This window comes from Nuphar pumila, chromosome 8 (assembly GCF_984573655.1).
Source record: "Nuphar pumila chromosome 8, dmNupPumi1.hap1.1, whole genome shotgun sequence".
Lineage (NCBI taxonomy): Eukaryota > Viridiplantae > Streptophyta > Magnoliopsida > Nymphaeales > Nymphaeaceae > Nuphar > Nuphar pumila.
Window position 1 is genome coordinate 107,753,824 of NC_143256.1, and position 13,040 is coordinate 107,766,863.

At 35.1% G+C, this 13,040-nt stretch overlaps 1 protein-coding gene across 1 annotated transcript in view; it reads left to right on the forward strand.

Annotated features, from left to right (window-relative positions):
• LOC149830152 (dolichyl-diphosphooligosaccharide--protein glycosyltransferase subunit STT3A-like) overlaps nt 1-13,040 on the forward strand; it is a 46,705-nt gene that overhangs the window by 27,580 nt on the left and 6,085 nt on the right. The window contains exons 7-17 of the mRNA XM_090016339.1: nt 1,619-1,714; nt 1,877-1,936; nt 2,017-2,130; nt 2,297-2,383; nt 2,653-2,756; nt 3,072-3,167; nt 3,628-3,748; nt 4,567-4,647; nt 4,721-4,852; nt 4,957-5,205; nt 8,088-8,231. Of these exons, the coding sequence (XP_089872465.1) occupies nt 1,619-1,714; nt 1,877-1,936; nt 2,017-2,130; nt 2,297-2,383; nt 2,653-2,756; nt 3,072-3,167; nt 3,628-3,748; nt 4,567-4,647; nt 4,721-4,852; nt 4,957-5,205; nt 8,088-8,231 (1,284 nt within the window). The remainder of the gene's footprint in view (nt 1-1,618; nt 1,715-1,876; nt 1,937-2,016; nt 2,131-2,296; nt 2,384-2,652; nt 2,757-3,071; nt 3,168-3,627; nt 3,749-4,566; nt 4,648-4,720; nt 4,853-4,956; nt 5,206-8,087; nt 8,232-13,040) is intronic.

The following is a 13,040-nucleotide window of genomic DNA, read 5'->3' on the forward strand; positions in this document are numbered from 1 at the left end:
TTAAATCCTTGTAAACAAACTACTGGTAGCCTTGATCTTTGAAACTAAACAAATTGATCCACATCCAATCATTAATAGCATTGAAATATGAGAAATTGCTTGCATTTTCTTAGAAAAAGAGGCAAGTAGTTTATATAAACCCTGAAAATATACGTGTATGTCTGAGATGCATGTGTGTGTGCAAGCATGCATAACCTTTGAGCATACATTCATCAGGTTTGATGTGCTGAAGGCATGGATAGAGTTCAAACAACTGAGGGCACGGTGTCAATTGGATCTGTGGGAAAAGTTTGTTCTTTTTGGTGCTGACCATTTGGACCTGCCAAATGAATGGAGAAGTCTTAAACTGGGGGAACTTTGTATTCTCCATTATGCTGACTGCTGGGTGCTTGAGCTCATATGTTGGAGTTCTTGTGGTTGTTTGTGTGAACATGTTATTTTTTATTTCTAGACTGCTATAACCAGTAAAGTCCTGCGCATGGTCCTTGTTCCCCAGTCATTGTATATGGGTATTATCATTTCTTTGTCTTGTGGTTTTCATTTTCCCATGGTGGATGAGGTCTGAAGGACTGTTTATACCCTCATTAAACTGTATACAGTCCTTGTGATATTATTCAGATGTTGCAGGATGGTCAAGATATCTTGGTCAATAGATAATTTCACCCTGAGAATTACAGGCAATCTTGCTTTTTGTCTGTGCTTCTTATGCTACCTCCGAGTTTTACTAAAAGCCCATCTGGATTCTAAGGAGTTTAGGCTTCTGTTGCTATTCTTGTCCATAATTAATTTGGTTGCGTTGATTATTGTTTGGTATAGTTCTTAATTTAGTTCCCTAAACTAAATTGTGCTTGTCTTTCTGACCAATCTCACTGTGGATTATTTTTTAAGTATTTCATTGTGCAATATTCTTCCATGTGCAAGGAATCCAACTTTAATTTGATTTCATGCATGTGTCCGTTGTTTACAGAGATGGTATGAAATCTGGACATTTGTAAGTTCTGATATGCCCAGTCACTTGACAATAAATTTGACAGATATTGCTTTTGCAACCTGTTTGATGTGGCTCCTCTTTATGAAGTTCCTCCAACTCAAAGTGTACATTTGTGATCATGAATTTCGGTTTTTGTTGGGGTGATAGAATTTTATAAGAATCTTTTGCTGCAGACTGCAGATATTTTTCCTTACCTGCTAAAGTCAATTCTTTTGTCTGCATGTGATCAGGGCCGGTTGGCCTCTTTGAGATTTGAGGCCACCGCCTAGGGCCTCAAATGAAAAAAATATATAATGCTTATATTTCACTTGCTGAGGGCCTCCAATGAAACATGGCACATGCTGAGGGCCTCCAATGAAAAAAAATATGGAGAAATATGGGCCTCCAATGAAATATATGCCTAGGGCCTCAACTTCTCTTGAGCCGCCCCTGCATGTGATGATTGAGTGATTTATTTTTCCTTTATTTTCATATGCCTTTGCTTCCTTTCTTTTTGTTATTTTATTAGTTTTTAAGGTTCCATACATGCAGTTTAGTGGTAGATGAAATTTGACTTCTGCATCGTGTAAGGTGTCCTGATATCCTGAAGCATTTATACAAACTTCTGTCTGCATGCGTTGTGAATAGGTGCCATCCTATATATCACGATCTGTAGCTGGGAGTTATGACAATGAGGCTGTGGCGATATTTGCCTTGATATTCACATTCTATCTCTACATAAAGGTTTATCTCTACAAAAGTTGTCCATCGTCTCTTTCTTTTTTCCTTCAGTTTGTTGATGGTTCTTATACGTGGTTGATTGCAAGATTGGTGATTTTTCTGGATGAAGTTGGTGAATGTATACTAATAATGACCCTGTTTGTTTATGATATTTGAAATCTCCAGACACTTAATACCGGATCTCTTTTTTATGCTACTTTGAATGCTCTCTCATACTTCTATATGGTAAGCTTTACTCATTAAATATTGTGCTTCTGTTCTGTTGTCATATTCTTAATGCTCTGGATGGTGGTATACAACTGCAGGTTTGCTCCTGGGGTGGTTACACATTTATTATAAACCTTATTCCAATGCATGTGCTTCTATGCATTGTCACCGGGCGCTACTCATCTCGACTATATATTGCTTATGCTCCTCTGGTAAGTAGCACAAGTGCTTGAGAAGCTTGTGAAGTTATATAACTCATATGTTTCTTACAATTTTGCTTTGACATTGAAGCTTTATCAGTTCATCATAGGGATTTTTTTTTCACTGGTGGTGGTAGTAAATATTCCTTCAAATGATAACATATATTTTCTCATGCAGGTTATCCTCGGAACTTTGTTGGCTTCTTTGGTTCCTGTTGTTGGGTTTAATGCTGTGATGACCTCAGAACATTTTGCATCATTTTTGGTTGGTATTTTTACTCAACAAATGAGTTTTTTCTTAAAATGATGGATCAGATAGATGCTTTGGATTATCAATGCTTTTCAGGAATCTGATGATGTTCAATTAGTGGCAATGGATGCCTAATGCATGGAAAACAAACGCCTTTAGTTGTTGATGGACCTATTTGTCCTTTCTTTGCTTGGAGTGGCCTATACAAGAAAATTTATCTTCGTTACTTCTTTTGGTTCAATTAATTGTGTTTCTTCTCAGAACATAATTCATTATGTTTGCAGGTCTTTATCATTATACATGTGGTGGCTCTCGTGCATTATTTCAAAAGGCTTCTTACTCCAAAATTGTTTAAGGTTGCTGTGACACTTGTTGTTACCATTGGGATGTAAGTTTTATGGGTATTATATGCCACTGTGGAATTTACTGCACCGAAGACCTAGGCTATTGTTTTACAAAAAGTGAACAGAATAGCATACCATGTTGGGATTTCTTATATTTTCATCTGTTTTCTATTTGGCATTTCACAAATTAAATTGTTTCGACAAGCCATGATCATATAGGACTAGCTCATGGTTGCTTCTAAAATGGCTTGATATTTTTCAAAAGTGTCTGTTTCAATTTCTTTTGGCAGTATATGAAATATTTATTTTCATGGTGATTAGGTGTTAAAACATAGAATGAGCTGTTCTATATTTTCCAGGGCAGTGTGTGGTGTAGTGGTGGCAGTTCTTGCAGCATTAGTGGCTTCAAGCCCAACAAAAGGATGGAGTGGCCGCAGTTTGAGTCTTCTTGATCCGTAAGAACCAGTTCCACCTACTTAAATTATTTATTTTGTGAAAACAGTAGGCTTACATATAATAGATCCTCTTAAGGATGTTAAATGCTTTCAAAGATTATTACTTATTCATTAGATGACTTATAACTTGATCTGAGGCACAAATGAGTTAAACATAGATATTTGTTCATTCAGATATATGGTTTACTTGATATGGTTGTGTGCACTCTGGGCTAAATGTTGATCTAGAAAATAGCAGCCAAAGAGGGGAAAAAAGAATTTCTACCAGAGGAATTCATGTCCTATTCTATAGTATTGTTTAGAACCTACTTTTTATATACATTTTCTATGTTGAATTAGCCTTAATTAATTTGGAAATAACAGTTCTCTGTTGCTAACCATTCTGGTCCTGAGACCTAAACTTTATCATCCTTATTCATGTTTTTATTGGTGTCTTTCCATTGATTTTGGATGGGTGCAGAACTTATGCAAGCAAGTACATCCCAATTATCGCTAGCGTTAGCGAGCATCAACCTCCAACATGGCCATCCTATTTTATGGACATCAATATTTTGGCCTTTTTGGTTCCAGCAGGCATTATTGTAAGCAATTATTCATGTTTCATCTTTGTGCACTGCATCATTTTTTCTTCTGGACTATATAATTGCTGATGCAAAGTGTTTCTGTTTTCTGAATAGATACAAGGAATGCATTGTTCAATCATATGTCATTTAATATTGAGTGACATGAAATGCATGTAGTTAACAGTATCAGCTTGTCAAAGATGCATGCCATAAGAAAGAGCTGATTTGTTGACTGCATGCACAACAAGGGTGCCGGTTCAGGCTCTCCCATTCTCATGTGGAATAACTTTTGTCAAGAATTTGAGTTTGATTGAATCCTCATTCCTGTAGTTTATCATACTTGATAAGTGCACATAATCATCAGAGCACATAAAATTGTTTTGTCCACATCTTAGTTGTCAAAGGTGGTAGGCTGTGTGCCCCTAAAAAGACTTGGCGGGGCTAGTCGGTACCCTAATTAAAAAAAAAACACAAAATATGTAAAGAAACTGCTAAAATTAATAACAAACATTTATACAACATAAAATCAATCAACAATAAGCAATAGAGAAAATACATGGGTTAGCTAGTAAATAAAATAAATAAATATGTGTGTCTGCTTCTGTCTATGGTGTTTATCTTCTTATTCTAGTGCATTACTGGTTGATTGCTTGACACTTAGGTTAGGAAGACGTACAAATTTTTTCATACTTAACATTTGATCTTGTGAATAGGCTCTTTTCATTGTATATGAGGATACCATTTATTCTTGCAAAAGTGTAGGTTTGTTTGCACATAAAAATTTAGTTGCTTTTATTTCATGCCTCAACTAATTCAATTAACTGTTTGTTTGTCAGGCATGCTTTTCACCCTTGTCTGATGCAAGCTCCTTTGTGGTCCTTTACATAGTAACATCAGTATATTTTTCAGGTGTCATGGTATGTCACCACCATTTTCTGTTTTATAGGTGCTACCTTTTCGTTCCTATTTATAATTGTTGGTTATTTCTAGGTACGTCTTATGCTTGTGCTGGCTCCAGCTGCTTGTATTTTGTCTGGAATTGCCCTTTCTGGTGCGTTTGATGTTCTTACACGATCAGTTAAATTTCAACCACCTAGTTCACCAGTTGTCATCACTTCTGATGTGAGTTGATCATTGATGGCATACCTTGCACTACATTATTCTCATTCCCTGATGGCTCTGTTTACTAGTTGCATGTAACATCTTTATCACAATTCATCTTCAAGGCAGGGGATGGTGGTTCTCAAAATGCTGTTTCCCAAGGTGATGCGAGGAAGTCTATGAACAAGATTTCATCCAAGGAGAAGGCTGATGATGGCATAAAGGAGCGATCCTCAAAAAAGAACAAGAAGAAAGAAAAAGAAAGCAGTGAAAAGGTCATCATCAAACCTCAAAGCGAGAAGTTGTTAGTTCTGCCACGGGAGGCATCTGTGGTTGCTATTCTTCTCCTTATCATATTGGGGAGTTTTTACGTGGTAAGCTGCATTTCTGCTCTAAAAATTCTCTATCGTTTTCTCTTTATTTTGTTAATTAACTGTGCATTGTGTATTACCAAATTACACTTCCTATTCGATGTTGAAAATATGGATCATGTCTATGGATCTACTCCACCACTGTCTCATCATAATTGGGAGTAGTGGATATGTCCTTTCATTCAATGGCAAAATTAGCTTGCAATTTGTTATATTTCAATCACCTAGATGTTTTTTGCTCAACTAAAGAGATGTTGTTAATTCATTTGTTTACCAAGGCCTTCTAAAATCTTTAGAAGCATCATGTTAAAATATGAAAGCATTGAGACATGGCGCAGCTTTGTTGTGTCTAGTTTGTGTGATATCATACATGGGGAAGACCTATTGTGGTTTAATCCTTGAAAACAGGAATTGACCTCACCAAGTGGCCTTATTGTGATAAAGTCCTGTCTTTATTCTTTCTGTTCTCCGACTTTTTGTCATGGGCAAACTGTGTGTGTTGGAGGTATCTAATGCCAATATTTGATAGATTTACCACAGATAGATTATAAAAAATGAAACCATCAATGCAGCTGTAAACCATCAAACCATCAACGGGATTCTAGGAATTATCAAACCTTTGCATATGGCAGCACACCTCATTAATGCTTGATTTTCAAATACAATAATGTGATCATGTAATCATTTTCCTATTTCAAACAATACAACAATGTGATCATGTAATCGGTTTCCCATTTCAGTCTTATAGTTTTGGGATAGTAGAGTTCCAAGTTTTTGTATACTTTTCCATACAGAGGAAGATTGTTGTTGTGGGCCAAGATCAAATGGATGCAACCAGATTTTGTCCTGGTTAGGTCATAGGAGTCAGGTATCAGGGTTTGGCTAATCTTTGTTTACTTTTTTGATGTGCTGATTGTTTCTTGGCTTGTCTGAAATGCCCTGATGGTTGTAGTGTTATTACTTGTCGCCCATCCCCTTTCTTATTTATGAAAGACTTCTCTCATTTAAAAAAAAAATCGTATATTTTTTTGAGGAAAAAGAGAAATTTAATTAAGAAAAACAGCAAACATTTAAGCAGGAGGTGACTAGAGGTCAGAACAGCAGATAAGCAACACTATGGAAGAATAAACCCCTCAGATTGAGCCTCTATGGATGGTCATTACAGAGGTTTCAATCTCTGGGGACCAATCAAGTTCACAGCATAGAGCCTGACTGCACCTTGCAAGGTGGTTCTGGTTTCTGTATAAATTTTTAATCTTTCTGTGTTTGAAATGCCATGATCTTTTTTAGATTTATTAAGGCAATGAAATATCATAAGATGTTGCCTTGCCAAGGTAGTGCTGAAGCTGGTGTATTCATGTTTGGACCTTAAAAATATGTGCACAGTTCCTTGATGTGAAATGCAGTTCAGCTCTGTAAACCAAAAGCAGTCAATGAATGAACCTTACTAAGTTTGAATACATCATGAATACATCATATGCGTGTGTTATTGATTAATACCTTGTTGTATACCTTATTAGGCATGTTTAAGTACAGTAGTTCATCTACTTTTGCAGATAAAGAACACATGAAACTATTACTATTTACAAAGTGGGAGACAATTACCATTTTAAGTGAAATAGCTGTTTGTCAATCTGTCTGCAGAGATGTCTGCTACGAGAACACAGTTTTGTATTTTATACTTTGTAAGGATAACCAAATCGTTATTCCCAACTGAAATTTGAACTTCAACTGGAGTATCAGAATATTTTTTCTCTATCTTTAGGACATTTCATCATTTCCACCGTAATAGCTCTCTGCACTTTCTGATCCCCTCTTTTGTATATTTAAGTTGAAATTTTCATTATTCCATAGTCATGTATTAGTCACAAATATCAGCTAGATTTTGAAAATATCATGATTTTATCACAATATCTTCAAAGGCTGATAACATACTGAAAAACTTGCACTTTTAAACTATCACCTGTATTTAGAGTATTGCACTACTAGCATTTTTTTTCTTCAAAACCTTTTGTATATTTAAATTGAAATTTTCACTATTCAGTGAGGCATTTAATTAATCATGCATTTTAATCCAAGGGAACCCCTCCCCCATCACTGACCACACATTAGCTGACCTGTCGGTAAAACTAAAACCCTTGAGGTCCCCCCTGCCCAATGGGGAGTACACCCAGCTTTGACCGCGGCAAGGGATGCCACCCATGGATTTGGAACTTGTGAAGTCCTGTCAGCTTGGTGACATTCACAAGTCGTCCCCACCAGATGAGTGGAGCCCTTGTGGGCTTAAGTAGTCATGTATAGTCACAAATATCAGTGATATTATGAAAGTATCATGATGCCATATTTTCAAGGGCTGATAACATACTGCAAAAAATTGATACTTTCAAAATATTGACCATATTTAGAATTTTTGCAACAAACTTTTTAAAAAAAAATCAGTTTTATTTTTCTTTGTAATTTATACATTCTTTTATAATTTTATATTTTTAAATTAGATTTTCCTGAGAAAAAAGATCAAAGTTTCTAACCTATTGGAAGAATTTCCCTCCGACCCTCAGCAAGAAAATTCTAACAATTAGCTGTGACATTGATCTTGGCCATGGATCTAAAGCTGTCTAGTTATACAGTTGCAATTCTGAGTATGATTTATCAGAGGTTGCTAGATACCAATGGAAGTCTCTATCATCATGATGTGGTTTACCTCTCATTGGTCTTCCACCTCACCAAAGCCCCCACCCCTCCTGATGATTTTAAAAGATTAGCTTGTTGAAATGTTAAAAAGGTAAGGAAAGAATGTCTATGTAATTCATGTAGCCGTTGTGCAGCCCCATGAATTACCTATTGATTATAGTTGATCTTTAACAACACTTGGTTTCCATCTTCAGGTTCATTCTGTCTGGGCTGCAGCAGAAGCATACTCAGCCCCTTCCATTGTTTTAACATCCCGTTCACATGATGGATTGCATGTATTTGACGATTTCCGTGAAGCTTATGCATGGTTACGCCATAATACTGCAGTGAATGATAAGGTCAGGATTCTCTTTCATCCTTGATTGATTTGGTCTTGGTTCTATCTTCATGAAGCTATCATTATTAGTTCCTGTTCAAAGAAAGAAAAAACATTGGTTTCTTCTCTGAATTGAATTGTACATTTTTCTTATGAACATAAGTGCATTATTTTGATAAATGGTACAAAAAGTTGAGGCTTATATATTACCATAATTTTTTTTGCATAGGCTAAATGATAAGGGCAGCCTGATATGGCTAGATAAACATTAAACAAGGACATGTCAAAATGGAAAAGGAATGTAATTAATGCCTTTGTATGTGAACATTGAACAATCATTCTGGTTAAGAGTTTGCCTCCATGTTTCCTATTACATGTATATACTTGAGCAATGTTGAAAAGAACAAGAATAATTGAACATAAATCTCCTTGACATATGAAGTGCAAGTGCCATCCGACAACACTGCATTCTGTTTCATGAGATTATTTGTCTTTTGTAAATATATAGTAGAATGTAATATTTTTATTTTTTACTCTGATAAAGAAAAATAAAGTGTTGCAGTCCAAATACTGGAAATCTTCAAAGAATTGTCCAGAATATGTGGTTTTCAAGGTATTCTTTGTGTGATACACCTCAGTAGCCAAAGTCAGGACTAGGTGCCTTGGCTAGGCCTCTTATGCAGGTCCTCGTTGACCGACTAATTGCCAACCTGTGACTAGTCAGTAAGGACATTTTGTCTCCCTCTTTTTTTCTTTACTTTTTCAGTAAAAGGGGTGAAGTGGAGATGACACCCTACTATCTCTCTCTTTCTCTTTCTCTCTCCTACCATCAGCATCGACGACTTCTCTCCCCCTTCCCAAGCCCCACAATGCACCCATCAAATTTGTGTGTGCTGATTGCTGTATATATGATGTTTTTTCATGCATTCTTCTTTTATAATGTTTAATTCTATGTCACATGGGTGCGGGGATTCGGCACTTCCAAAAAACCCGGGTGCGGGGGTGCGACAGGGGCAAAAATGTAATATATATATATATATATATATATATATATATATATATATATATATATATATATATATATATATATATATATATATATATATATATATATATATATATATATATATATATATGTATGAATGTATGGTAGCTGTTAAGGTCCATGACATTTATGCATGTTAGCACGTTCACCACAATTTTATGCCCCTAACAAATTTAAAAATTGATATGGTGATTAGGTGTATTAATTGTCACAATTATGAACATTTTAGTAATTTTTATTAGGAAAACATATTAATAATTGTGCATTTTGAATGCACAGCTAATAAGTGTGTAACTTATTTTTACACAAAATTGCAAAAATAGCTACTGGTGTCCATTAATGCATGGAACTGCCAAGTCATTTTTAAACTTCAAGGGTGTATTTTATGGTCATGTGTTAACACCTGCAGATGGCTATGGAAGTCAACACACTTATTAACTTCCCAATCCCTCTTCATGAGAAGCCTTTTGTTTTATGTTTGCAGAGGCATTGATTTTTTTTAGATGTATATCTGAATGTGTGCCCAACTTGCTTTTTACCATTTTTTTATCTTATATGGTTGTCCCCAAAGATGAAAGTGATGAGTTGTGGAGCTTGATTCATTGTTTTTGCCCTCGCAGGAAGGGGGGTCCGGGGGCTCCCCCTGGCGCGGGTCCCGCTGACTCAGGGTCAAAAATGATATTGTTTCATAGGGCAAAAAAAAATTAAAAAAAAATCCAAAAAAATAGACAAAAATGACCCTGGGTGCGGTCAACGCACCCAGGGTCGGGTTGACCGCACCCGTGTCGAGTCACGTCGACGTGGGTGCGGCACCCTGCTAGCCGAATCCGTGTGACATAGGTTTAATTTCATGCTGAATACATGCTTTTTATTTGTTTTACTATTTAATATAATTTTTATGTTTTCCTTTTTTTGCTTGAGGTCTCTAGTTGACTGACTAGTCTTGCCTTGACATCAACCAGTCCTTTAGGGGTCTGGTACTTGGCGCTTTTGACATCTCGATTGCTCAAGGTAATTTCTCGACGAGGGTTTTATCAGAGATATTTTCAAAAGGTGGAAATTCTTGGGAAAATCTTGGAATCTTAAAACATTGAAAAATATAAATAATAGTAAGAAAAAATAGGTTTCTATTATTTTTCTTACAAAAATATAAAGAAACAAGTTTTAAAAGTTTTTAAAATACAAAAGAAACAAAAATAGAAAAACTGAATTTAAAATCTGTCGCACGAACGCTCCATTTTGCCCTCCATACCCATGTCGACACCTGGACAAGCCATTTTACCCTCCATACATACAAGTTTGTGTTCAATTTATAATTTATAATTACATTATCAATATATAACTTTATATTTTCAGTATAACATATATATTTAGATTATATTCAGTTTATTTTTCAATTTATTTTGCATTTTTTTATATTTAATATATATATATATAGCGTGTCCCCGTACCCACATTTTTTTGGAATTGCCGTGTCGTGCGCTTCGTACCTGCACCCATACCCAGGTGACAACTTAAAATATATAAAAATAAGATTTTGAAACAAATTGCAAAAATATCGTGATAATATCACGATATTTTCATTTTAGTGATATTTTTAAAATATCAGGAGATTTTCCCAATATTATCAGCTTCCTTAATTCCTCAGAATTTATCGCGATATTTTCAAAATCTCGCTGATATCGGTGACTATGCTTTTGACTACATAGTAATCTGCATGGTTGGCCAAAAATATTCATGGAAAATGGAAGAACAACGCACTCCAAAATTGAGGTTTTGTGGTCTAGATCTGATAGACACATTTATTGGGTGAGAGTCTTTGTATTTGTAGATGATTTCCATTGTCCTGAAAATTGGTCCAAAAATGTATGTTTGTGGTAGAGGATGTAGATAACCACACAAGTAACAAGTCTCTCTCTCTCTCTCTCTCTCTCTATATATATATATATATATATATATATATACATTGATGGCCTTTATTGTTGAGTTCATGGAAAATATGTTGCCTTCCATAATACCTCTTCAGTTTCATCTTGCTATCCTCGAAAGCTAAATGACCCATGGCTATGTAATGAAATGAAGATCTTTCACGAAAGCGCAAATGCTTATAACAAGTGTCTATTAAAGACACCTTAATTATAACCCACAAAAGGGCACAAATGAGAGCACTCAAGAAGAAAATAACAAAATTATTTTATTCACATAAAATGCTTAAAAAACATTATTACAATGAGAGGGGAGTTACCCCTATTTATATTCATAAGAGAGAGGGAGAGAAATATCTTTAAGAGGCTTTATTTGTAGCCATTGGACTAGCTCCAACAACTATTCAAGCTAGTCAACATGAAAATGTTGACTAGTTTGAGTCTAGTTCAAAACGAATTAGACAACCTAAAAAGACAAAAATAAATAAAGTAAAAGGGAAAATATAAATAATATATAAATATACATGTATTATATATAATTATATATACCTATACATTTATGTATATAGTATATACACTTTTTAACACTCCCCCTCGAACTTACGGTACAATGAGTGAAAGTTTGTTTAAGAAGAAATGAAATCTAAGAGCGATGAGAGGTTTGGTAAAGAAATTTGCTAATTGGTATTCTGATGTAACATAAGGTAGATCAATGGTCCCATGTAGATACTCCTCTCTGACATTGTGACAATCCATTTCGATATGTTTGGTGCATTCATGAAATATTCTGTTGTTGGCAATGTAAATTGCACTCTTGTTGTCATGGCACGTGCGTGAGGCTTTTGTCACTTCAACTTCCATGTCAACCAACCGTCTTCTGAGCCAGACTACCTCCATCGTTGTGGTGACCATGGCTCGGTATTCAGCTTTGGTTGATGAAAGAGAAACCTTCTGTTACTTCTTGCATCACCACGAAATCAAGGATTCACTTAAGAAAACATAAAAAACAGTTGTTTAGTACCTATTATTGGGACCATCTCTCCGGTCAGTATCAACAATCAAATCTAATAAAGATGAAGCAAACAATAAGAGGCCTTGAGAAAGAGAAGACTTAATGTATCTAATAATACACAAAACTGCTCCCATGTGAACAGAAGTGGGAGCGTACTGAAATTGATTAGTTATATGTAAAGCGTGTGCTATATCAGGTATAGTAATTGAGAGATAGAAAAATGCTCCAATAAGTTGTTTATAAGGAGTGAGATTTTCAAGAGGTTCTCCATCATCAATTCGCATTTTAGTGTTGACAACCTATGGAGTATCAACTCTCTTATCATTTGTGATTCTGAACCTAGAAACAATATCAAAAGCAAACTTAGATTGAGATAATAAATAACCTCGAGAGGAATAAGCTACTTCAATTCCTAAAAAATATCTCAATAAGCCTAGATCAGTCATTTCAAAATAATTTTTAAGAAACTTTTTAATGTTTTTAACTCTTTGTTTTTCTCTTCCGGTGATGATCATGTCATCCACGTAAAGAAGAATAATAATAATCCCTATATCAGAAATTTTAACAAACAAAGCAGTGTGAGTCAGGCAAATTCTAAATCCAATATGAAGCATAACATGACTAAACCTATCATATCAGACTTTTGGTGCCTGTTTAAGACCATAAAGAGCTTTTTCTAAACGAAGAGTTTTACCCTTATGAATACTTATACCAGGTGGTACCTTCATATATACTTCTTCAACTAGGTTTTCATTGAAAAAAATATGTTTGAGATCTATTTAAAATATAGGTTATTTTCTAACAGACCTTAAAGCTATTAAGGTCCTATTTAAAATATAGGTTATTTTC